This window comes from Dryobates pubescens, unplaced genomic scaffold (assembly GCF_014839835.1).
Source record: "Dryobates pubescens isolate bDryPub1 unplaced genomic scaffold, bDryPub1.pri scaffold_56_arrow_ctg1, whole genome shotgun sequence".
Lineage (NCBI taxonomy): Eukaryota > Metazoa > Chordata > Aves > Piciformes > Picidae > Dryobates > Dryobates pubescens.
This window is the reverse complement of record NW_026530778.1, coordinates 60,731-86,387: the sequence shown is the minus strand read 5'-3', so window position 1 is coordinate 86,387 and position 25,657 is coordinate 60,731. Positions and strand designations below refer to the sequence as shown.

The following is a 25,657-nucleotide window of genomic DNA, read 5'->3' as shown; positions in this document are numbered from 1 at the left end:
TGTGACATTTTTGCTGCCATTAAGCAGGCAAAGCGAATTAAGCCCTTGTGGTATGGTGACAGATGGTCCAAGTACAGGTATGGTGAAGCTTGGCAGATTGACTACATACTCTAGCCACGTTCTCGTTCTGGTAAGCAATACGTGCTTACTATGGTAGAGGCAAACACTGGATGGCTGGAAACTTATGCAGTTCCACATGCAACTGCACGCAACACCATTCTCGGTCTGGAGAGATCCTGTGGAGACACGGAACTCCAGAGAGGATTGAGTCAGACAACGGAACTCACTTCAAGAACAACCTTGTAAAGAGCTGGGCAAAAGAGCACGGTATTGAGTGGATTTTCCACATTCCTTACTATGCACCAGCTGCAGGGAAGATTGAACGCTACAACGGTTTGTTGAAGACCACTCTCAAAGCCATGGGAGGTGGATCTTTGAAAAACTGGGAGAAACATTTAGCACAAGCAACCTGGCTGGTGAATAGTAGAGGTTCAGTGAACTGAGCCGGACTGGCACATTCAGATCTGCTACGGAGAGTAGAAGGTGATAGAGTTCCTGTTGTTAGAGAAAAGAATCTGTTAGGTAAAACTGTTTGGGTATTTTCGCCCTCAGGAGAGGCTAAACCTGGTCCTGGTCACACTGATTGGGTAATGCAGGAGAATGGTCAAATTCAATGTATTCCACAAAGAAATTTAACTTTAGCTGAAAGAGTTTAATTTCAAACTGTTGTACAGCTACAACGCGCCCAAAGGAAGAATCCCTGAGGAATCTACAGTGCACGAACCCTGAGAACCCTGAGAGCCCTGACTCAACTGAGAGTCCCTGTGTTCCTGTTTCCCTTTTCTTCACTTCTTCTGCAGAGAGACAAGCTGGTTTCCATTTTCTTATTTCTTGACTTTTTTGGACTTCTGAATCATCTACATCTGAGTATAGCCGGAACGGACTATGAACTTTACTCACGAACTGTAAATATGGTTTCCGATTGGATGGACAGTGCGAACGACCAATGAAATTGTTTAGAAGGTGTGGACTGTGGCCGTTTGATGCTGTGCCTTTAAGAAAGGGGCACACTGGCTAAATGTTTATAAAATATTTTGGTATTCTAAATTAATTTCATTGGTAGGATTGTGGGAGGTGAGGTTAGACCCAGGAGAGCTGGGACTTTCTCTCAGTCTTCCTTCCTTCGCTGTCCCTTTCGGCTGGATTCTGCTTCTGGGATTCTGGCCAACTAAGATAAGAACTAATTCCCTGTGCATAGGCCTCTGTCTGCTGTACTAACTCCCCTTTCTTCTCGTCTTCTACCTCTTTGGGGGAGAAGGGAGGTAGGGGGGTGAAGGGGGCACAGGGGGAAGCCCCCTCTGTTGGGGGTCTGGTTTCTGACTGTGTTTATTTGCTGTATATTCCTGTATATATTGTAAAATACCTGTATTTGTTGTGTTACATAGAATCTGTTTCCTTGTAAAATATACTAATTTCTCCGACTCAGTTTTAGCCGCTGTTTCTTTCTCAGTGGGGGAGGGAAAGCAGAGCCTTTCCTTTCACACCACCACAGGATCCTCAGCACTGCCCTGAAGATCTGCACATAGGACACCACAATCAACATGAAACATACAAAGAATAAACAGAAACTGGCAACAAGAACCCAAAATTCCCTGAGGTAGGAGGTGGAGCAGGAGAGCTTTAGGATCTGGGGGATTTCACAGAAGAACTGCTCCAGAACATTGCCCTGGCAGAGGGGCAGGGAAAATGTATTGGCTGTGTGCAGCAGACCATAAAGAACCCCACAGGCCCAGGCAGCTGCTGCCAGGTGGAGACAAACTCTGCTGCCCAGGAGGGTCTCATAGTGCAGGGGTCTGCAGACGGCAACGTAGCGATCGTAGGACATGGTGGTGAGGAGAAAATACTCTGCTGAAATGAAAAAGGGGAAGAGAAAGACCTGAGGAACACATCCTGCATAAGAGATGTTCTTGCTGTCCCTCAGGGAATTGGCCATGGATTTGGGCACAGTGGTGGAGATGGCACCCAGGTCAAGGAGGGCAAGGTTGAGGAGGAAGAAGTACATGGGGGTGTGGAGGTGGTGGTCCCAGGCTATGGTGCTGATGATGAGGCCATTGCCCAGCAGGGCAGCCAGGTAGATGGCCAGGAAGAGGCAGAAGTGCAGGAGCTGCAGCTGCCTTGTGCCTGGGAATGGCAGGAGGAGGAAGTGGGTGCTGGAGCTGCTGTTGGCCATCTGCTGCCTCTGGCCATGGAGACCTGTGCAAGGAGGGAAAGGCAGTGACAAGTTAGGGCACACTTCTGAGTGCACTGCTGGCTCATGTTCAGCCTACTACCAACCAGTACCACCAAGGTCACTTTTTGTCTGGCTGCTCTCCAGCCACTCTGACCCCAGCCTGTAGCACTGCATGGGGTTGTTGTGGCCAAAGAGCAGCACCTGGCACTTAGAGGGGCTCTGCCTCCAACCAGATGGAGGGGAGAGACAAATTGGTTTGTTGGACCTCACAGAACCAATGGCCTGGCAAGTTGAACCCATGAGAGGATAAAGCTTTAGTAGATACAGGTGCCCAGAGTGCTCTGACACCATCAAAGCATGAGGGGTGGCACCCATCTGTGTTTCTGGTGTGACAGGAGGATCCCCACACCTGGATGTGTTGGAAGCTGAGTACTGGGATGCAAGCCACAGTTTGCTTTCACTTGGAGGCATGGAAGGAGTCACTGGACCCAGATTGCCCCAGAGCTGGAAACACAGCCCCAGCATTTGCAGCATTTGGACTGGGCATGGACTGATCCAGACCGTGCTGGAACAGAGTGGAGCTGCAGAGCACCTGCAGTGAGCAGCCCTCTGGGTCCTGCAAAGCCACCTCCTGTGGAGTGAGAATGGACAGTGCCTGAGGTGTGCTGCTGATCGCTGCTGGGCAGGGTGCAGATGGCACAGAATGAGGGCTTGGCAATATCAAAGGTTAAGTTGGAAATTTGCTGCCATTACTCCACCCTGCCTCATGCCACCTTCACAGGGACAGTGCTGGCTGGAGCAAAGTACTACAGGACCTGAAGCTCAGATTGCAACATCAGAGGCTTCCTGTTCTGGTTGCTGCTGGAGGGCTGTAGGGATCGAACTCCTGGCCGCTGCTGCTCACTGCTGTGCTTCTTTCTGCAACCAGCCTCAGGTCAGTGTGCATTATGGGATCTCCTTTGGATTCAGCTCTCTTGATGCTGTCTCAAGTCCTTATCTCAACCCAGAGGGTTTTTTGATTTGTGTGTGTGTTATTTTTCCCTCCCTTCTGTTTTTGGGGGGAACAGGCAGCTTAACCTCTTCTCAGCTCTTCAACCTGTTCCAGCCCCATAGTAGAAAGCCAACAGAAGCTTCCAGAGTTCTTCCAAAGATCTCCATCAGCTTCCCCCTACACCCTCCAAAGATCCCTAAAGTCAATCCTAGGACCATCCAAATCCCAAACACCTGAGATCACCTGAAAGCCCCTGAAGAAAGACTCTGAGATGCACCTCAAGACTCCTCTGAGAACCTCATTTTCCCCTCCTTGAACTGGGCACACATCTCCACCCCAACCCTTCAGAGCAGATGCCCCCAAATTTGGGGAATTGAGGCAGGGATATCTGAAATAAAAGCAGAGAGGATTTGGGTAACTTTTGGGGTTTATTGACACAATTGGTCAATGTACAGGGAGGTTCTTACCCCAGGGAGACACAAAGCTTTGGGGAAGAACCAGGCAGACCCTGGCAAAGCCCTGCCCAGCTTCACTGGGAGCTCCAGCTGTGCCGACTCAGCACTGTAATTGTTCTCATTAGCAATAATTGGTGTTCAGAAGGGCAGGAGGTGTTTGCTGCTGCTGGTGTCCCCAGCCCCTGAGAACTGCAAAGGAAAAAGGGATGATTTTGGTGCCTGAAAGGCTCTCTCAGAGGGGTCACGATTACCCAGCCGAGTCTAGGTGGATTTATGCCCCCTACAGTGCAGGCTGCTCTCTGGTGTGGGTGCAGCGGTGCTTGTTGAGGGTTACCGTCTGGGTGAAGCTCTTCCCACAGTCAGCACAGGTGTACGGTTTCTCACCGGTGTGGGTGCGGCGGTGAACAATGAGAGTGTCCCTGCGGCTGAAGCTCTTGCCACAGTCAGCACAGGTGAACGGCTTCTCACCTGTGTGGGTGCGGCGGTGACCAATGAGATGGTCACTGCGGCTGAAGCTCTTCCCACAGTCAGCACAAGTGAAATGTTTCTCACCAGTATGGGTGCGGCGGTGAGCAATGAGATTGCCCCTGCGGCTGAACCTCTTGCCACAGTCAGCACAGGTAAACGGTCTCTCACCGGTGTGGGTGCAGCAGTGGCGAATGAGATGGCTCCTGCGGCTGAAACTCTTGCCACAGGCAGAACAGGTGAAAGGTTTCTCACCAGTGTGGGTGCGGCGGTGGTGAATGAGAGTGCCCCTATGGCTGAAGGCCTTGCCGCACTCAGCACAGCTGAATGACTCGCCAGTGTGCACACGACGGTGCTCTGTGAGCTGTACCTTCTGGGTGAATCTCTTGCCACAGTCGGCACAGCTGTAGGGCTTCTCAGCGCTGTGGATGAGTTGGTGCCGGATGAGTCGAGTGCTCGTGGTGAAGCTCTTGCCGCACTCAGCACAGGGGAACAGATGCTCTCCGGTGTGGATGCGGCGATGGATGGTGAGAGTGGAGCTGTGGTTGAAGCTCTTGCCGCAGTCTCTGCAGGTGAAGGACTTCTCATTGGTGTGGGTGAGGTGGTGTTGCCTAAGATGAGCCATGTGCCTGAAGCGCTTGCCACAGCTGTCACAAGAGAAGGGCCTCTCTCCAGTGTGGGTGAGGCAGTGCTGGGTGAGATGGCCGCGCTGGGTGAAGCTCTGGCCGCAGTCAGCACAGGTGAATGGTTTCTCTCCAGTGTGGGTGCGGCAGTGCCGGATGAGATTGGAGCGCTGGGTGAAGCTCTGGCTGCAGGCAGCACAGGTGAATGGTTTCTCTCCAGTGTGGGTGCGGCGGTGCCGGATGAGGTTTGAGTTCCAGCTGAACCTCTTGCCACAGTCACCACAGACGAAGGGCCGGGAGCCAGGCTGCGGGCAGTGGTGCTTCACTGGCTCTGAGCCAGGTGGGAAGCTCTGCCCACACTCAAGGCACTGACTCAGCTGTTTCGGTGACACTGAGGGACCTGCTCTGACTTCATCCTCCTCCATACATTCCTCCCCCTCATCCTGGTCACCTTCATCATCATCATTATCCTCCTCTTCATAGTCATCATTCTTCTCAGCATCATCCTCCATCTTGTCCTCTTTTTCCTCTTCCTCCTCCTCTCCCTTCAGGCTGAACTTTGACTGCTCCAACTTGATCTCTGGGTGCTGCTTCTCCTCCCAGCTCTTGTCTGGGTCCTTCCGTGAGGTCATACTGTGGCAGGAAGGGGTCACAGCTCTGAAATACGGAAGATGGAAGCACCTGAGCCCAGGACCTCAAACCCTGAGATCCTGTGTGGGTCATAATAGTCCCTGACTCCCAACACCTCCCAACACCCAGCTGGAGGAAAGAATGCAGAGGGGACCTCAAACCTTCAGTTTCTGCCACAGTGTGGGCTCAGACCTCCAATACCTGTGCTGAGACCCCAGGTTCCTGTGATCAGTAGCCTGAGGTACCCTGGGATTTACAAGGGGTTTTGTCCTACACAGCTCGAGCCTGGCAGCATTGGCAGGGTGGTTCCTGGCCCAGGCCCTGTCCTTTGATCTCTCCTGGCTCAAAGAGAGGTAGCAGCACTGACCAATGAAAGACCAAACCACCTCCAACCTTCTCCCACCACCCTCCACATCCCAACCCCAAACATCTCCTCCTGCCACACAACTGACCCCCACTAGCCTGGGGAATTCCCAGACACCCACTACAGCTGATGTCCCTCAGAGCCCCTGGAGGGGTGAAATGTGGTGGGCAGGAAGAGCTGGAAGAGGTTAAGAGGTACCCTGGGGGCTGGGAACAAGGAACACCAAACCACCTCCACCTTCTCTCACCACCCTCCACATCCCAAGCCTCCTGCCACACATCAGACCCCCAACCATGTGAGGGGTCCCCTACTCCCACCACAGCTGTTGGGAGCTGCCCTGGGAGCCGGGGTCCTGATGTTGCCCAACTCTGGGTTCCTTAATGGCCTGGTCCAAGGGGCAGATCTGAAGACTCTGCTCTTCCCCAGCACACACAGGCAAGGCTTATAGAGAGAGGGACACAGCCCCTGACAGAGAGAAGCAAAAGGCTCAGAGGAGAGCACTGACCTGTAAGGAATGGCTCAGCACTGCCCAGGACCAGGCAGCACAGCTCAGCCTTGCTGGGGGCAGCTCCCAAGCCCAGCAGCACAGTAACAGCACACAGCCAGGGCTGATCAAGATGGGAGGCCTCAACAAGTGCAGACTCAGCTCCTTGCCCAGCACACAGCCTCCAGCACACAGCTGCAGGCCAGCACCACAACACAGCTGCCTCCACACAGCCTCTCCCAGCCCTTAGTGCCTGCCCAGGGCTCTGCTGCCTGCAGCTGCATTTGCCAGCACATCTTGCTCTGGTCCCACCTCTCCTCCATGGTCCTGCCCCCACCACACCCACTCTGTGCCCAGCTCTGCCCTGCACACACCTTTCTGCTGCCCACTCCCCAAGAGAAGATCAGAGCAGCCCTCAGGACACACACAAAGGGAGCTCATGATCTCTGGAGATGCAGCAAAAGGGGAAGGGACTTGGGCAGCTTCTTGCCAAACCTCTTCAGCCCTCACTGGGATGCTGGAGGAGTCTCTGCCTCCTGCCCAAACCTCACACCTCCAGCACCCTTCACACACCTGCAGCCCAAAGACACTCACTGGAAAGGGTTTGGCTTCCTTCTCTCCCTGACCATTTCTCTCAGCTGGCTCTTTGCAGATCTCCTGGAGCTGCCACTCCACATCCCCAAGAGAAAATGAGGTTGGATGGGAGGGCACAGTGCCCAGGGGCTGCTGTTCATCTCCCAGCTGACACATGCAGAGCTGCAGCACAATTCACTCCTTTCACCTCCTCAAATGCTGCCAGATTCTGCCATGCCCTGCACACACATTTGCCACCTAGGACCTGTAACTTGTCCTCTTTTGGGGGGTCAACACCTAATTCCTGCCTGACATTCCCAGGCCCTTTCCTCAGTCCCAGCCCATCCATGGCCCTGCTGCCTTGGCTGTCCCATGGCCCTGTGTCCCCCACCTCCACTGCCACTGCCCCTGGAAGGGTGGAGTGGGAAATGCTGTGGCTGAGGAAGCCTCTAAGGAACTGGGCTGGAAGCAGCAGCACAAGGATGGAAGGGGCCTGAGACTAAAGGCTGGGATCAGCTGGAGGGCTGAAAGAACAGCACCAAGCCAAGGGGGGGTTACAGATGAGGGCTGGGGAGGGACCCTGCAGACACCTCAGGCAGCAACTGAGGAGAGCAAGGGGGACAGAGAGGGAGTGAGACCCCAGCTGAGTTCTGCCATGGTCCTGCCTCTGGCCTGGCACAATCCTCACAAGTAGCACAGGCTGGGGAAGGAGGGGATAGGAAGCAGCCCTGCACAAAAGGACTGGGGGGGGCTGCTGGACAAGAAGCTGCACAGGAACAGACAGGGGGAGCCTGCAGCCCACAAGGCCAAGGGCAGCCTGGGCTGCACCAAAAGCAGCAGGGCCAGAGATGGACAGAGGCCATCCTGACACTTGGCTCTGCTCTGCTGAGGCTTCACCTGCAGCACTGCAGCCAGCTCTGGAGCCCTCAACACAGGAAGGACAGGGACCTGATGGAGAGGGCCCAGAGGAGGGACACAAAAATGAGCAGGGGCTTGCAGCAGCTCTGCTACCAGGACAGGCTGAGGGAGCTGGGGGTGTTCAGCCTGCAGAGGAGAAGAGAAGGCTCTGGGGAGACCTAAGAGTGACCTTCTGGTACCTGAAGGGGGCTACAAGAAGGCTGCAGAGGGACTCTTTGCAAAGCCTGCAGGGACAGCACCACAGGCAATGGCTTCAAACCAGAGCAGAGCAGATTGAGAGTGGAGGGGAGGAACAAGTTCTGCACCAGGAGGCTGCTGGAACACTGCAACAGGTTGCCCAGGGAGGGGCTTGAGGTCCCAGCCCTGCAGAGGTTCAAGCTCAGGCTGGACAGGGCTCTGGGCAACCTGAGCTAGTGCAGGATGTCCCTGCTGACTGCAGAGGGGCTTGGACTGCATCACCTTTGCAGCTCCCTGACAACCCAAACCACTCCAGGAGTCTAGGAGTCTAAGGGCAGCCTCCAGGGAGAGCAGGAAAAAGAGGAGGCAGAGGAGGACAAGGAAGAGGACAAGGAGGAGGAGAACCAAAATCCCTTCCCAACTCCTCCACACCTCTGCCACATTCCTGGAAAGCTCTTCCAGCTCTGCAGAGTTCATTCTGCAGAGAGCTGAGGGAGTTTCTAGGCTCAGGGATGTGTTGCACACTCTGCACCAATGCTCCAGAAGCTTTCCAAGTGCCCTCCAAACCAGCAGCACAGCTCTGCTGGCACACAATGCCAGGCTGCAAGGGACCTCAAGGCTCAGCTGCTCCAACCTTGCCAGCTGACACTGGGCTTGAAAGGAGCTGGCCCAGCCCCCTGCCAAGCTGAGCCTTCCAACTCTGCCCTGCAGGGGAATCCACCACTGCCCTGGGGAGATGATTCCAAGGGCTGACTGGGAGGGAAAAGCTTTTGCCTCTGCAGGGCACTGCTCCACTTCAGCTCAACTCTTGCAGCAGCTCTTTGAGATCTGCCTTTGGAGCACCACAAACTCTGAAGCCCTGCAGTGCAAAGCAGCTCAGCTTCAGCTTCCAACTGGCTGAACTCTCACATTCTAAATTCAAGGCAGGGGCCAGGCTCACACCCAGCTCAGAAGCTCCCTCCTGGTTCCCATGCTTAGAACAACTTCCCAAGCTCACAGCCAGCAACGGAGTTGAGAACAACATCGCAAGCTCAGACACAGATCAACAGTGCAGAACCAGATCCCAAGCTCAAATGCAGCTCCCAAGCTCAAGAACCAGCAAATATGCTCAGAACCACTTCCCAAGCTTAGAGCCAGCCCCCAAGCTCAGGCCCAGATCAGAAGGGCAGAACCAGCCCCCAAGCTCAGGCCCAGATCAAAAGGGCAGAACCAGCCCCCAAGCTCAGGCCCAGATCAAAAGGGCAGAACCAGCCCCCAAGCTCAGGCCCAGATCAGAAGGGCAGAACCAGCCCCCAAGCTCAGGCCCAGATCAGAAGGGCAGAACCAGCCCCCAAGCTCAGGCCCAGATCAGAAGGGCAGAACCAGCCCCCAAGCTCAGATGCAGCTACCATGTTCAAGAACCAGCATATAAACTCAGAGCCAGCTCCCAAACTCAGAGCCAGCAATTAACCTCAGAATCACTTCCCAAGGTCAGAAGCAGCTCCCAAGGTCACAGCCAGCAAATAAGCTCAGAGCCAGCTCCCAAGCTCAGAGGCAGATCAAAAGTCCAGAAACAGCTCCAAAGCTCAGACCCAGATGAAAATTGCAGGACCAGACCCCAAGCTCACAGACAGACCCCAAGCTCTGGAGACAGATCAAGAGTGCAGAAGCAGCTCCCAAGCTCAGAGCCAGCTCCCATGTTCAGAAGCAGCTCCCAAGCTCAGATGCAGCCCCCAGGCTCAGACCAACATCTCAAGCCCAGAAGCAGCCTCCAAGCTCACTGCCAGACCAAAAGGGCAGAATCGGATCCAAAGCTCAGATGCAGCTACCAAGCTCAAGAATCAGCCACTAAGCTCAGACACAGCTCCCAGGCTCAGACACAGATCAAAATGCAGACCCAGATCCCAAGCTCAGACCCAGCTCCCATGCTAGGAAGCAGCTCCAAAGTTCAGACCAGGCCCTCAAGCTCAGGCCCAACCTTCAAGCTCAGGCCCAGATCAAAAGTGCAGACCCAGATCCCAAGCTCAGATGCAGCTCCCAAGCTAAGAACCAGCAACTCAGCTCACCCCCAGCCCCAGGCTCAGAGTCACTTTCACAACTTTGCTTATCTCAAGTTCCCTTCATTGCAGTTCTGCTAAGTGTCCAAATCGAAGCCTTCAGAGAATGCTTTGGGCTGGAAGGGACCCCAAAGATCAGACAGCTCCAACCCCCTGCCATGCCCACAGACACCTTCCACCACACCAGGCTGCTCAAGCCCTCAGCCAACCTCACCCTCAGCACCTCCAGGGAGGGGGCAGCCAGCACCTCCCTGCCCAACCTGCTCCAGGCTCTCACCACCCCCACTCCAAACTATTGCCTCCCAAGCTCCACTCCAAATCTGCCCTCCTCAGCCTTCAATCCAGTCCCCCTCAGCCCATCACTCCCAGCCCCTCACAAAAGTCCCTCCCCAGCTCTCCTGCAGCCCCCAGCAGCTACCACAAGGCTGCTCCAACCTCTCCCCACAGCCTTCTCCTCTCCAGCCTTAACAGACACAACTCTTACAGCCCACCCCCACAGGGGAGCTGCCACAGCCCTCCCACCACCCCCATGGCCTCCTACACAGCCCCTCCAACAGCTCAACCTCCTGCCCCCCTCCTGGGGGCACCAGAGCTGCACACAGCACTCCAGCTGGCACCACAGAATGCTGCCAGCACAGAAACCATTGCAGCAAAAGCCTCAAGCTGTGCTCAGCTGCCAAACCAAAGGGAGCTGAACCTGGCCCCAAGAGAAAGGACCAAACTGAGCCAAGAGACTGATCCAACACCCAAGGCTGCACAAAACAACCAGCAGCAAAAGCTCCTCCTGCCCTGAGCCTTTCTGTGCTCAGGAGGCCTGCAGAGAAACTGAGAATCACTCTGCAACCCCCCAGGGAATCTTTGTGCCTCCAGAGCTTGCAGAGCACAGAGGCCTCGGATGCCACCACCCCCAGCACAGCCAAACCGCCCCACAGCTGACCCCAGCCCAATGGCTCCTGCTGCAACACAGCAGCAACCAGAGGGGGTCTGCAGCTGCCCCGAGCAGGGGGAGGCAGCAGCACAAGGAACCCCACCGATCCCCCACCTCAACCCCACCCCCCACAGCACAGACGATCCTCACCGACCCTGCACACCTCTGCCCTACCCCACAGCCCCCCCCACGACCACCCCCAACACCGCAGACCCCCACAGCCACACAGAGGTCCCCACAATCACAGCGACCCCACCCCCAAACCGCACAGGCCCCAAGCGCCAAGCTTGCAGAGCTCCCCCGGACCCCACAGACCCACCCCCACCCCGTACCCCACGGATCTCCCCCGTATCCCACGGAACCCCCCCACATATTCGCAGAAGCCCCCAACCAAACCCCACCGATTCCCCCTAGATCCCCGTACAGGGTCTCCCCGCCCCAGCCCCACCGACCCCTGCCCCACAAACCCTTTCCCAACCCAACCGACCCTCCCGACCCCTCGCAGCCCCCACAGACCATTCCCTCATCCCCACCCCACCACCCCCAACTCAGCCCCACAGACTCCCTCACCCCACCTGGACCCCGGCACAAGAGCGAAGCAGAGCAGGAGGAGGAGGAGGAAGAGCTCAGCGCACAGGGAGCCGCCGGCCCCGGCAGGCTGCTGCCGAGCACAGAGCGCTGGGAGGGAGACCCCGGCCCGGCCCCTCCGGCTGCTGCGGCCACGTGTGACGGGGAGCGGAAGCAGCTCCCAGCCTGCAATGGAAGTCCCGCCCACGGGCGGGCGGCTGCAGCCAATCAGAAGAGACCAGAGCGCGGCAGCTCCTCCCCCTGGGCGCTGCCGAGGCACAGCGAGGAGCTGCCGCTGCCGGCCGCGGCCGCCATTGCTGCCCCCACGGCCGGGCAGCCGCAGCCAATCAGAGCCGCCGAAACAGCCCAACCACGCCCCCAAGTCTCCGCAGGGAACCGCCCCTGCCGGCCGCGCGCACCATTGGGGCTGCCTCCAGGCCAGAGGCTGCGGAGCGCTGGAGCAGCGCCTGGGCTGTGCGCGCCGACATCGCTGTCGCGACAGAGCTGCGGGGTCGTGAGGTGCGGCGGGGCGGGAGGGGCTGCGGGGGCCGGGGAGCGCCAGGGACGGCGGCTACGGCTCAGGGACCTCTTTGTGTCTCTGCCCTGCACAAGCGCTCTGGGCTCCTCCAAACCCCTCCTCAAGCTTCCTCCTGCGGCCCCAAGTCCTCTCTCTGCAGCTGCAGTCAGAACTTTCTTCCTGAGCTGCCTTCAGCTCACAGCCGAAGGGAAAAAGCTCAAAGCCGACCTGAGCCCAACCCAAGTTGATTGCAACCCGAGAGAGGCTGCTGCGAGGGCTGGAGGCAGCCCCAAGATGTTCCGCAGCAGGCGGTGGGAACCTGGGGACTCAAACACCAAGGGAGGAAGGAAAACCTCAAGCCTGAGCTCCGCACGCCCCGCGCAGCGCCGGGGCCCAGCAGCTCAGCGCTCCCCGGCTCTCAGCATGCCCCGGGGCCCGCCCAGAGCCTTCCCCGCTCCGCTGCCGCCGCCCGCAGCGCTCCCCGGCCCCCTCAGCCCCTCCCGCCCCGCCGCAGCTCCCCAGCCGGCAGCTGCCGCTCGCCCGCCAGCACCTCCGGCACTTCTGCCGCGCTCCGGCCCCGCTGCCGCTCCCCACGGGGCAGCAACAATGGCGGCCGCGGCCGGCAGCGGCAGCTCCTCGCTGTGCCTCGGCAGCCAGCAGGGGGAGGAGCTGCCGCGCTCCCGCCGCCTCTCATTGGCTACGGCTGCCCGCCCGTGGGCGGGACTTCCTCTGCGGCCCCAGCCCCCGCCTCCGCCGGGCTGCAGCGTGGCCGCTTCGGGGCCTCCCTCGCATCGCTCTCTGCTCGCCCAGGCTGCCAGGAGGCTGCAGGGGACGGCAGGCGGCAGCTGCCTCTGCTCCGAGCTCTGCCTCCTGCCTCTCGCTGCTGCTCCGCGCCCCTCGGGCCTGGGCTGTGGGGTAGGTGTGGGCAGCCGCGGGGCAGAGTGGGGGATGCTGGGGTGGGGATCCCTTGGGGCTCGGGGGAGCGGCTCCTGGGGTCGGCATTGGGATGCCCTGGGGCTGAGGGCTGTGTCCTGGAGCTGGGCTGGAGGAGGGAGCCGTGAGGGGTGGGGCTGGTGTCCGTGGGGCTGTGGGGGGTGGTCGGGGGGGGCTGTGCGGCTGTGGGGGCGTCTGTTCGGTTGGGTGGGGGCTTGGGGGCCGAGAGGGGCGTGTGAGGGGCTGGGCAGGAGCCCGTGGGGCTGTGTGGGGTTGGGGGTAGGAGTTGTTGGTGCTGGGGGAGGCTGTGTGTGGCTGTGGGGTGGGTCGGGGTGGGGAGGCTTGGAGTGGGGAGCGCTGAGGTGCTGCGAGGGGGTGGGTGCGGGTGTGGGGAGCTGTGTGCGGGGCTGGGTCGGGGTGGGTGTGTTTGGGGGCTCCTTGCGGGGCTGTGCTGCTGCCTCCCCCTGCTCGGGGCAGCTGCAGGCCCCCTTTGGCTGCTGCTGTGCTGCAGGCGGAGCCATGGGTGGGCTGCAGGGGCTGGCCCTGGCCCTGTGTCCCTGTGTCCCTGTGCTGGGGGCTGGGCTGGCAGCAGAGCTGAGCTGGCAGCGGCGCTGTGGGGGCTGCTGTGTGCAGGAGAGGTGGTGGTGAGCGTGGGGGGTGGCTGGCAGCAGAGGCTGCTGTGGGGGGGTGTGGGGGAGCCCTGGGGGGTCGGAGGCTTTGTGGCGGCAGCTGCCGGGCGGCTGCTGTGCTGAAGGGCAGCGGCTGGGCTGAGGGCCAGGCGCGGGGGGGAGCTGTGGGCAGGCTGTGTGCTGGGTGCCGTGGGGGTGTCAGGCGTGGGGGCTGTGCTGAGCCTGAGCTGAGGAGCGCCTGGGGCTGGGCTCAGCTGGGTTTGGCTGTGCTGGGGGTGGTGGCATCCGAGGCCTCTGTGCTCTGCAAGCTCTTGAGGCACAAAGATTCCCTGGGGGGTTGGAGAGTGATTCTCAGTTTCTCTGCAGGCCTCCTGAGCACAGAAAGGCTCAGGGCAGGAGGAGCTTTTGCTGCTGGTTGTTTTGTGCAGCCTTGGGTGCTGGATCAGTCTCTTGGCTCAGTTTGGTCCTTTCTCTTGTGGCCAGGTTCAGCTCCCTTTGGTTTGGCAGCTGAGCACAGCTTGAGGCTTTTGCTGCAATGGTTTCTGTGCTGGCAGCATTCTGTGGTGCCAGATGGAGTGCTGTGTGCAGTTCTGGTGCCCCCAGGAGGGGGGCAGGAGGTTGAGCTGTTGGAGGGGGTGCAGAGGAGGCCATGGGGGTGGAGGGAGGGCTGTGGCAGCTCCCCTGTGGGGGTGGGCTGTAAGAGTTGTGTCTGTGGAGGCTGGAGAGGAGAAGGCTGTGGGGAGAGGGTGGAGCAGCCTTGTGGTAGCTGCTGGGGGCTGCAGGAGAGCTGGGGAGGGACTTTTGTGAGGGGCTGGGAGTGATGGGCTGAGGAGGAGTGGATTGAAGGCTGAGGAGGGCAGATTTGGAGTGGAGCTTGGGAGGCAATAGTTTGGAGTGGGGGTGGTGAGAGCCTGGAGCAGGTTGGGCAGGGAGGTGCTGGCTGCCCCCTCCCTGGAGGTGCTGAGGGTGAGGTTGGCTGAGGGCTTGAGCAGCCTGGTGTGGTGGAAGGTGTCTGTGGGCATGGCAGGGGGTTGGAGCTGTCTGATCTTTGCGGTCCCTTCCAGGCCAAAGCATTCTCTGAATGCTTCAATGTGGACACTTAGCAGAACTGCAATGAAGGGAACTTGAGATAATAAGCAAAGTTGTGAAAGTGACTCTGAGCCTGGGGCTGGGGGTGAGCTGAGTTGCTGGTTCTCAACCTTGGGATCGGGGTCTCAGCTGGGAGCTGCAATTTTGATCTGGGTTCTTGAGCCTGGGGGCTGGGGAAGTGTTCTGACCTTAGCTGCTGGCTCTTGAGCTCGGGAAGTGGTTCTGTGACCTTAGCTGCTGGCTTTGAGCTCGGGAAGTGGTTCTGACCTTAGCTGCTGGCTGTGAGCTCGGGAAGTGGTTCTGACCTTAGCTGCTGGCTTTGAGCTCGGGAAGTGGTTCTGAGCTTAGCTGCTGGCTGTGAGCTCGGGAAGTGGTTCTGACCTTAGCTGCTGGCTGTGAGCTCGGGAAGTGGTTCTGACCTTAGCTGCTGGCTGTGAGCTTGGGAAGTGGTTCTGAGCTTAGCTGCTGGCTGTGAGCTTGGGAAGTGGTTCTGACCTTAGCTGGTGGCTGTGAGCTCGGGAAGTGGTTCTGACCTTAGCTGGTGGCTGTGAGCTCGGGAAGTGGTTCTGAGGTTAGCTGCTGGCGGTGAGCTCGGGAAGTGGTTCTGCCCTTAGCTGCTGGCTGTGAGCTTGGGAAGTGGTTCTGACCTTAGCTGCTGGCTGTGAGCTTGGGAAGTGGTTCTGACCTTAGCTGCTGGCTGTGAGCTTGGGATGTGGTTCTGACCTTAGCTGCTGGCTGTGAGCTTGGGAAGTGGTTCTGAGCTTAGCTGCTGGCTGTGAGCTTGGGAAGTGGTTCTGAGCTTAGCTGCTGGCTGTGAGCTTGGGAAGTGGTTCTGACCTTATCTGCTGGCTGTGAGCTCGGGAAGTGGTTCTGACCTTAGCTGCTGGCTGTGAGCTCGGGAAGTGGTTCTGACCTTAGCTGCTGGCTGTGAGCTCGGGAAGTGGTTCTGAGCTTAGCTGCTGGCTGCGAGCTCGGGAAGTGGTTCTGACCTTAGGTGCTGGCTCTTGAGCTCGGGAAGTGGTTCTGACCTTAGGTGCTGGCTCTTGAGCCTGGTAAGTGGTTCTGAGCTTAGCTGCTGGCTGTGAGCTCGGGAAGTGGTTCTGACCTTAGCTGCTGGCTCTTGAGCTCGGGAAGTGGTTCTGAGCTTAGCTGCTGGCTCTTGAGCTCAGGAAGTGGTTCTGAGCTTAGCTGCTGGCTGTGAGCTCAGGATGTGTTTCTGAGCTTAGCTGCTGCCTGTGAGCTCGGGAAGTGCTTCTGACCTTAACTGCTGGCTCTTGAGCTCGGGATGTGGTTCTGACCTTAGCTGCTGGCTGTGAGCTCGGGAAGTGGTTCTGACCTTAGCTGCTGGCTGTGAGCTTGGGAAGTGGTTCTGACCTTAGCTGCTGGCTGTGAGCTTGGGAAGTGGTTCTGAGCTTAGCTGCTGGCTGTGAGCTTGGGAAGTGGTTCTGACCTTAGCTGGTGGCTGTGAGCTCGGGAAGTGGTTCTGACCTTAGCTGGTGGCTGTGAGCTCGGGAAGTGGTTCTGAGGTTAGCTGCTGGCGGTGAGCTCGGGAAGTGGTTCTGCCCTTAGCTGCTGGCTGTGAGCTTGGGAAGTGGTTCTGACCTTAGCTGCTGGCTGTGAGCTCGGGAAGTGGTTCTGACCTTATCTGCTGGCTGTGAGCTCGGGAAGTGGTTCTGACCTTAGCTGCTGGCTGTGAGCTCGGGAAGTGGTTCTGACCTTAGCTGCTGGCTGTGAGCTCGGGAAGTGGTTCTGAGCTTAGCTGCTGGCTGCGAGCTCGGGAAGTGGTTCTGACCTTAGGTGCTGGCTCTTGAGCTCGGGAAGTGGTTCTGACCTTAGGTGCTGGCTCTTGAGCCTGGTAAGTGGTTCTGAGCTTAGCTGCTGGCTGTGAGCTCGGGAAGTGGTTCTGAGCTTAGCTGCTGGCTGTGAGCTCGGGAAGTGTTTCTGACCTTAGCTGCTGGCTGCGAGCTCGGGAAGTGTTTCTGACCTTAGCTGCTGGCTCTTGAGCTCGGGAAGTGGTTCTGACCTTAGCTGCTGGCTGTGAGCTCGGGAAGTGGTTCTGACCTTAGCTGCTGGCTCTTGAGCTCGGGAAGTGGTTTTGTCCTTAGCTGCTGGCTGTGAGCTCGGGAAGTGGTTCTGAGCTTAGCTGCTGGCTGTGAGCTTGGGGCATGGATGTGAACTTAGGAGCTGGGTCTTGAGCCTGGGGTCTGGTTCTGCATTTCTGATTTCTTGTGCTTGGGAGCTGGCTCTGACCTTAGTTGCTGGTTCTTGAGCTTGGGGGCTGTCTGTGAGCTTGGCCCCTGCCTTGAATTTAAAATGTGACAATTCAGCCAGTTGGAAGTTGAAGCTGAGCTGCTTTGCACTGCTGGGCTTCAGAGTTTGTGGTGCTCCAAAGGCAGATCTCAAAGAGCTGCTGCAAGAGTTGAGCTGAAGTGGAGCAGTGCCCTGCAGAGGTAAAAGCTTTTCCCTCCCAGTCAGCCCTTGGAATCATCTCCCCAGGGCAGTGGTGGATTCCCCTGCAGGGCAGAGCTGGAAGGCTCAGCTTGGCAGGGGGCTGGGCCAGCTCCTTTCAAGCCCAGTGTCAGCTGGCAAGGTTGGAGCAGCTGAGCCTTGGGGTCCCTTGCAGCCTGGCATTGTGTGCCAGCAGAGCTGTGCTGCTGGTTTGGAGGGCACTTGGAAAGCTTCTGGAGCATTGGTGCAGAGTGTGCAACACATCCCTGAGCCTAGAAACTCCCTCAGCTCTCTGCAGAATGAACTCTGCAGAGCTGGAAGAGCTTTCCAGGAATGTGGCAGAGGTTTGGAGGAGTTGGGAAGGGATTTTGGTTCTCCTCCTCCTTGTCCTGTTCCTTGTCCTCCTCTGCCTCCTCTTTTTCCTGCTCTCCCTGGAGGCTGCCCTTAGACTCCTAGACTCCTGGAGTGGTTTGGGTTGTCAGGGAGCTGCAAAGGTGATGCAGTCCATGCCCCTCTGCAGTCAGCAGGGACATCCTGCACTAGCTCAGGTTGCCCAGAGCCCTGTCCAGCCTGAGCTTGAACCTCTGCAGGGCTGGGACCTGAAGCCCCTCCCTGGGCAACCTGTTGCAGTGTTCCAGCAGCCTCCTGGTGCAGAACTTGTTCCTCCCCTCCACTCTCAATCTGCTCTGCTCTGGTTGGAAGCCATTGCCTCTGGTGCTGTCCCTGCAGGCTTTGCAAAGAGTCCCTCTGCAGCCTTCTTGTAGTCCCCTTCAGGTACCAGAAGGTCACTCTTAGGTCTCCCCAGAGTCTTCTCTTCTCCTCTGCAGGCTGAACACCCCCAGCTCCCTCAGCCTGTCCTGGGAGCAGAGCTGCTGCAAGCCCCTGCTCATTTTTGTGTCCCTCCTCTGGGCCCTCTCCATCAGGTCCCTGTCCTTCCTGTGCTGAGGGCTCCAGAGCTGGCTGCAGTGCTGCAGGGGAAGCCTCAGCAGAGCAGAGCCAAGTGCCAGGATGGCCTCTGTCCATCTCTGGCCCTGCTGCTGTTGGTGCAGCCCAGGCTGCCCTTGGTCTTCTGGGCTGCAGGCTCCCCCTGTCTGTTCCTGTGCAGCTTCTTGTCCAGCAGCACCCCCCAGTCCTTTTGTGCAGGGCTGCTTCCTATGCCCTCCTCCCCCAGCCTGTGCTGCTTGTGAGGATTGTGCCAGGCCAGGGGCAGGACCCTGCCCTTGCTCTTGGTGAAGCTCAGGAGGTTGCCCTGGGCCCCCTCTGCAGCTTGTCCCCTTGAGCTCCTCCAACTTGTTCTGCAGGGGATTGCCTTAGGTTTCAGGAGGCAGAGAGGCTCTCTTTGAGCCTTGTGAAAGGAGTTGCTGCCAAGCTGTGCCCAGAGGGTTGGGTGGAATTGGGCAGTTCCCATGGCTGTGCTGTTCAGAGCTGCATCCTACAGTGCAAAGCATCAAACCCACAACAATTCATAGTGCGCCTGGGCCACGGGACCCAAGCAACCTCCCTAGGCCAAAGCTGCCTCCAGAGCTCCACCAAACCAGGCCAGAGCCCCAGGCCCCAAATGCCTTCCCCCTCCCCCATGCCTCTCTGCCCCTCCTCCCCCATCCCCAAGAGCTGCAGTTACAGATGCTGGGCAGCTCCCAGGTGAGCCAGGCGGCTCCAGGCCGCAGTTGGCAGCACTGCCAAGGCCTCAAAGCTCCTCTGCAGAGAGAGATCCCAGAAGAAGTTGCTGGGAGCAGAGAGGAAGGGCAAAGGAGGTTGGAGAGCCTGTGCTGTTTCTTTGTAGAGAGTGGGTGCAGGCCTTGTGGGAATGAACTGAGATAGGTGACACTTTGTGGTGTCCCTCTGGACACTGCTGTCCCTTCTGGAGGTCTCTGCTCTCTGGTGTAAGACCTCCCAGTGCCTTCCACCCACCACAGGGATTCTCCTCCATGCTCTCATCCAGGGACTGCTGTTGGGCCCTGCTGGCTGTGTAGATCAGCCTTGGAGCCTTGGTGGGACCTGGGGACTCTCAGAGATCAACAAGTGAGTGGAGCTGGAGCACTGGATGGGGAGATGGAGGGTGAAGGCTGCAGGGGGTGGGAGGGCTTAGTTCAGCAGCTGTGAGGCTCTGCCTGGCTCCTACCTCCAATGGTGCTGGCAGCAGCTGACCCCAGAAGCTCAAAGCCCCAAACCCTGCCTGGCTCAGGACAGTCCCCTGAGCCCTCCTGACATCCAGCACAGCCCAAGCAGGCACTCAGGGCTCCTAGCCACACAGCCCAGCCATCCCCCATGGCAGGAGTCACCTGAGGTCTCACTCCCTCTCTGTCCCCCTTGCTCTCCTCAGTTGCTGCCTGAGGTGGCTGCAGGCTCCCTCCCCAGCCCTCATCTGTAACCCCTCCTTGGTTTGGTGCTGTTCTTTCAGCCCTCCAGCTGATCCCAGCCTTTAGTCTCAGGCCCCTTCCATCCTTGTGCTGCTGCTTCCAGCCCAGTTCCTTAGAGGCTTCCTCAGCCACAGCATTTCCCACTCCCCCCTTCCAGCTGCAGTGGCAGTGGAGATGGGGGACACAGGGTCAGGGGACAGCCAAGGCAGCAGGGCCATGGATGGGCTGGGAATGAGGGAAGGGCCTGGGAATGGTCAGGCAGGAATTAGGCCTTGTCCCCCCAAAAAGGGGAGAGGATCCAGGGCCCAGGTGGCAAATGTGTGTGCAGGGAATGGCAGAATCTGGCAGCATTTCAGGAGGTGAAAGGAGTGAATTGTGCTGCAGCTCTGCATGTGTCAGCTGGGAGATGAACAGCAGCCCCTGGGCACTGTGCCCTCCCATCCAACCTCATTTTCTCTTGGGGCTGTGGAGTGGCAGCTCCAGGAGAGCTGCAAAGAGCAAGCTGAGAGAAATGGTCAGGGAGAGAAGGAAGCCAAAACCCTTTCCAGTGAGTGTCTTTGGGCTGCAGGTGTGTGAAGGGTGCTGGAGGTGTGAGGTTTGGGCAGGAGGCAGAGACTCCTCCAGCATCCCAGTGAGGGCTGAAGAGGTTTAGCAGGAAGCTGCCCAAGTCCCTTCCCCCTTTGCTGCATCTCCAGAGATCATGAAGCTCCCTTTGTGTCCTGAGGGCTGCTGTGATCTTCTCTTGGGGAGTGGCCATCAGAGAGGTGTGTGCAGGGCAGAGCTGAGCTGAGCAAAGGGGGTGAGGGGGGACAGGGCCAGGGAGGAGAGCTGGGGCCAGAGCAAGATCTGCTGGCAAATGCAGCTGCAGGCAGCAGAGGCCTGGGCAGGCAATGGGAGGAAGCTTTAGGCAAGGGCTGGGAGAGGCTGTGTGGAGGCAGTTGTGTTGTGATGCTGGCCTGCAGCTGTGTGCTGGGGGCTGTGTGTTGGGCAAGGAGCTGAGTCTGCACTTGTTGAGGCCTCCCATCTTGATCAGCCCTGGCTGTGTGCTGTGGCTGTGCTGCTGGGCTTGGGAGCTGCCCCCAGCAAGGCTGAGCTGTGCTGCGTGGTCCTGGGCAGTGCTAAGCCATTGCTTGCAGGTCAGTGCTCTCCTCTGAGCCCTTTGCTTCTCTCTGTCAGGGGCTGTGTCCTCTCTCCATCATCCCTGCCCCTGTGTGCTGGGGAACAGCAGTTTGCAGATCTGTCCCTTGGAGCAGCCCAACAGGTAAGGAACCCAGAGTGGGTTAACAGCCGGAACCCAGGCCCCCAGGGCAGCTCCCAACCTCCTCCACCTCCTCCTGTCCAGCATATTTCACCTCTCCAGGGGCTTTGAGGCACATCTTGTGTTGTGGGAGTTGAGGAATGCTCCAGGCTGCTGGGGGTGAGTTGTGAGCAGGAGGTGATGTTTGGGGGTTGGGATCTGGAGGGTGGTGAGAGAAGGTTGGAGGTGGTTTGGTCTTCCTTGGTCAGTGCTGCTGCCTCCATTGTCTGAGCCAGGAGAGATCAAAGGACAGGGCCTGGGCCAGGAACCACCCTGCCAATGCCACCAGGCTTGAGGAGAGTGGGACAAGACCACTTGTAAGCCCCAGGGTACCTTAGGGCACTTATCACAGGAACCTGGGGTCTCAGCACAGGTATTAGAGGTCCGAGCCCACACGGTGGCAGAAACTGAAGGTTTGAGGTCCCCTCTGCATTCTCTTCTCCAGCTGGGTGTTGGGAGGTGTTGGGAGTCAGGGACTGTCATGACCCAGGCAAGATCTCAGGGTCTGAGGTCCTGGGATCAGGTGCTTCCATGTTCCCTATTGCACAGCTGTGACCCCTCCCTCCCCCAGTATGGCCTCACAGAAGGACCCAGGAAAGAGCTGGGAGGACAATCAGCACCCAGAGATCAAGTTGGAGAAGCCCAAGTGCAGTCCCAAGGGAGAGGAGCAGGAAAAAGAGAAGATGGAGGATGATGTTGTGAAGAATGATGACTATGAAGAGAAGGATAATGATGATGATGAAGGTCACCAGGGGGAGGAATGTATGGAGGAGGATGAAGTCAGAGCAGGTCCCTCAGTGTCACCGAAACAGCTGAATCAGTGCCCTGAGTTTGGGCAGAGCTTCCCACCTGGCTCAGAGCCAATGAAGCACCACTGCCCCCAGCCTGGCTCCCGGCCCTTCGTCTGTGGTGACTGTGGCAAGAGGTTCAGATGGAACTCTGAGCTCATCCAGCACCACCGCACCCACACTGGAGAGAAACCATTCACCTGTGCTGACTGCGGACAGGGCTTCATCCGTCGTGCCACTCTCACTCGGCACTGCCTCACCCACACTGGAGAGAGGCCCTTCTCCTGTGACAGCTGTGGCAAGCGGTTCAGGCAGATCTCTCATCTTAGTTACCACCACCTCACCCACACCAGTGAGAAGGCCTTCACCTGCAGGTACTGCGGCAAGAGTTTCAAACAGAGCTCTACTGTCCTCATCCATCTCCGCATCCACACCGGAGAGCGTCTGTTCCCCTGTGCCGAGTGCGGCAAGAGCTTCACCACGAGCGCCAAATACATCCAGCACCAACTCATCCACAGCGGTGAGAGGCCTTACAGCTGTACCGACTGCGGCAAGAGCTTCACCCAGAAGGGAATCCTCACAGAGCACCGTCGTGTGCACACTGGCGAGAAGGCTTTCAGCTGTGCTGAGTGCGGCAAGACCTTCAGCCGTAGGGGCGATATCTTTCACCACCACCGCACCCACACCGGTGAGAAACCTTTCACTTGTGCTGACCGTGGCAAGAACATCAGCCGCAGGGGCCATCTCATTGCTCACCGCCGCACCCACACTGGTGATAAGCCTTTCACGTGTGCTGCATGCAGTAGGAGCTTCACCCGGAAGTGTAATCTCAACAAGCACCGCTGCACCCACACCTGAGAGCAGCCTGAACTGGAGGGGAGGCATAAATACACCTAGAATCTGTTGGGTAATCGTGACCACTCTGAGAGGTTCTTTCCAGCACCAAAACCATCCCTTTTTCCTTTGTGCTTCTCAGGGACTGGGGACACCAGCAGCAACAAACACCTCCTGCCCTTCTGAACACCAATTAGTGCTGATGAGAACAATGACAGTGCTGAGTCGGCATAGCTGGAGCTCCCAGTGGAGTTGGGCAGGACTTTGCCAGGGTCTGTCTGGTTCTTCCCCAATGCTTTGTGTCTACCTGGGGTAAGAACCCCTCTGTCCATTGCCCTATTGTGTCAATAAACCCCAAAAGTTACCCAAATCCTGCCTCTTTGCTTTTATTTCAGATATCCCTGCCTCAATGCCCAAATTTTGGGAGGCATTTGCTCCCAAGGGATGGGGTGGAGCTGTGTGCCCAGTTCATGGAGGGGAAAATGAGGTTCTCAGAGGAGTCTTGAGGGGCATCTCACAGGCATTCTTCAGGGGCTTTCAGGTGATCTTAGGTGCTTGGGATTTGGATGGTCCTAGGACTGACTTTTGGGATCTTTGGAGGGTGTAGGGGGAAGCTCATGGAGATCTTTGGAAAAACTCAGAAAGCTTCTGTTGGGGCTGGAACAGGTTGCAGAGCTGAGAAGAGGTTAAGCTGCCTGTTCCCCCCCAAAACAGAAGGGAGGGAAAAATAACACACACATGAACCAAAAAACCCTCTGGGTTGAGATAAGGACTTGAGATAAGATCAAAAGAGCTGAATCCAAAGGAGATCACATAATGCACACTGACCTGAGGCTGTTTGCAGAAAGAAGCTGAACAGTGAGCAGCAGCAGCCACGAGTTCAACCCCTACAGCCCTCCCCCTCAGCAAAGAGCCAGCAGCTGAGAGCCAGAACCCAACAGCAGCAACCAGAACAGGAAGCTTCTGATGTTGCAATCTGAGCTTCAGGCCCTGTAGTACTTTGCTTCAGCCAGCACTGTCCCCGTGAAGGTGGCATGAGGCAGGGTGGTGTGGAGTAATGGCAGCAAATTTTCAACTTAACCTTTGATATTCCCAAGCCCTCATTCTGTGCCATCTGCACCATGCCCAGCAGCAATCAGCAGCACACCTCAGGCACTGTCCATTCTCACTCCACAGGAGGTTGCTTTGCAGTACCCAGAGGGCTGCTCACTGCAGGTGCTCTGCAGCTCCACTCTGTTCCAGCACAGTCTGCATCAGTCCATGCCCATTCCAAATGCTGCAAATGCTGGGGCTGTGTTTCCACCTCTGGGGCAATTGAGTCCAGTGAATCCTTCCAGGTTTCCTAGTGAAAGCAAACTGTGGCTTGCATCCCAGTACTCAGCTTCCAACACATCCAGGCGTGGGGATCCTCCTGTCACACTAGAAACACAGATGGGTTCAACCACTCATGGTTTGATGGTGTCAGAGCACACTGAGCACCTGTATCTACTAAAGCTTTATCCTCTCATGGGTTCAACTTGCCAGGCCGTTGGTTCTCTACAGTCCAACAAACCAATTTGTCTCTCCCCTCCATCTGGTTGGAGCAGAGCCCCTTTAAGTACTGGGTGCTGCTCTTTGGCCACAACAACTCCATGCAGTACTACAGGCTGGGGTCAGAGTGGCTGGAGAGCAGCCAGACCGAAAGCTACCTTGGTGGTACTGGTTGGCTGAACATGAGCCAGCAGTGCACCCAGGTGGCCAAGAAGGCCAATGGCATCCTGGCCTGTATCAGGAACAGTGTGGCCAGCAGGAGCAGGGAGGGCATTCTGCCCCTGTACACTGCACTGGTTAGGCCGCACCTCGAGTACTGTGTCCAGTTCTAGGCCCCTCAGTTTAGGAAGAATGTTGACTTGTTGGAAGGTGTCCAGAGAAGGGCAACAAAGCTGGGGAGGGGTCTGGAGTACAAGTCCTATGAGGAGAGGCTGAGGGAGATGAGGTTGCTTAGTCTGGAGAAGAGGAGGCTCAGGGGAGACCTTATTGCTCTCTACAACTACCTGAAGGGAAGTTGTAGCCCGGCCGAGATTGGTCTCTTCTCCCAGGCAAGCAGCACCAGAACAAGAGGACACAGTCTCAAGCTGCACCAGGGGAGCTTTAGCCTGGATGTTAGGAAGAAGTTCTTCATAGAGGGAATGATTGCCCATTGGAATGTGCTGCCTGGGAAGGTGGTGGAGTTGCCATCATTGGAGGTGTTTAGGAGGAGACTTGATGGGTTGTTTGGTGCCATGGTTGAGTTGATTAGATGGTGTTGGATGATGGGTTGGACATGATGATCTTGAAGGTCTCTTCCAACCTGGTTTATTCTATTCCATTCCATTCCATTCCATTCCATTCCATTCCATTCCATTCCATTCCATTCTATTCTATTCTATTCTATTAAGTGGACAGAACAAAAGGGTTGGTGACTGAGAAAAAAGAAGCGCAGGAAGCACTAGAAAAGATTTGGTGCCCAAGAATAAAGAAGCCCAGAGAATAAAAGGTTTGGTGCCTGAGAGAAAAGGGGAGCAGAGAAGAAAAGGGTCTGTGGCAGAGAAGAAAGAAATGCATAGAATAACAGGGGTGGTGCCCGAGAAAAGTGAAGTGCAGGGAATAAAGGGGTTGGTGCCAGAGAAAAAGGAGGCACAGAGGAAAAAGGGTTGCTGCCTGAGAAAAAAGATAGTAAAGGAAAAAATGTTTGGTGTGTGAGAAAAAAAGAAGCGCAGAGGAAAATATGGTCGATGTCTGAGAGAATAGAAGCACAGGGAATAAAAGGGTTGGTAACCGAGAGAAAAGGAGTGCAGAGAATAAAAGGGTTGGTGCCCGAGAGAAAAGAAGTGCAGAGGGGAAAATGGTTGGTTGTCGGGAAGAGAAGTCCATCGGCGAGGGGGGTGAGGGAAAGACTCGCAGCAATCAATATGATTGATAAGCAAGCTTCCACTTTATTGTTCCACACTTCCTTATTTATAGTCTTATCTTATACATAGTTAATTCTATTCTAATTTAACACATGCGATTGGTTACTATCTAAAAGGTTACATCGTTTTCACTACTCTGTGGAATTTCCTAATTGCTCTTTTTCCCAGATCTTCACCTACTCCTTATCTTGTTTGCCTTCCTTCTCAGGGTCAGCTTGACTCAAACATACCAAGCATCAGAACTTTTCCACAACTCCTACTCCATTGCTATATTAATAACAGAAAATCCTTCAAGGTCTAACTTGCACAGATGTTCAAACCATTTCCCAACAATTCCCCCATTTTTCTTTTGTGCAAGTAAGGCCTTGGAGGTTATTTTTTGAACACTTTG

At 57.0% G+C, this 25,657-nt stretch overlaps 2 protein-coding genes across 2 annotated transcripts; one reads left to right on the top strand and one right to left on the bottom strand.

The window, feature by feature from the left end:
- Positions 1–3,956: 3,956 nt before the first annotated feature.
- LOC128899753 (gastrula zinc finger protein XlCGF26.1-like) lies at positions 3,957–5,396 on the bottom strand. The gene has a single exon (XM_054179436.1). It carries the CDS (start codon positions 5,394–5,396, stop codon positions 3,957–3,959), a length of 1,440 nt encoding a protein of 479 aa, XP_054035411.1.
- Positions 5,397–5,435: 39 nt separating this feature from the next.
- LOC128899752 (zinc finger protein 436-like) lies at positions 5,436–22,360 on the top strand. Its single transcript, XM_054179434.1, has 3 exons — positions 5,436–5,476; positions 11,289–11,960; positions 21,286–22,360. Exons 1-3 carry the CDS (start codon positions 5,436–5,438, stop codon positions 22,358–22,360), a joined length of 1,788 nt encoding a protein of 595 aa, XP_054035409.1.
- The last annotated feature ends 3,297 nt before the right edge of the window (positions 22,361–25,657 follow it).

What these genes read in the sequence shown, in the direction of transcription:
- LOC128899753 (XM_054179436.1), bottom strand. Translation starts at nt 5,396, where the DNA reads ATGACCTCACGGAAGGACCCAGACAAGAGCTGGGAGGAGAAGCAGCAC.
- LOC128899752 (XM_054179434.1), top strand. Translation starts at nt 5,436, where the DNA reads ATGGAAGCACCTGAGCCCAGGACCTCAAACCCTGAGATCCT. An exon ending in ACCTCAAACCCTGAGATCCT is followed by an intron (nt 5,477 to 11,288) that starts GTGTGGGTCATA and finishes GATTCCCCCTAG; the next exon opens with ATCCCCGTACAGGGTCTCCC. An exon ending in CAGAGCTGCGGGGTCGTGAG is followed by an intron (nt 11,961 to 21,285) that starts GTGCGGCGGGGC and finishes TCCCTCCCCCAG; the next exon opens with TATGGCCTCACAGAAGGACC.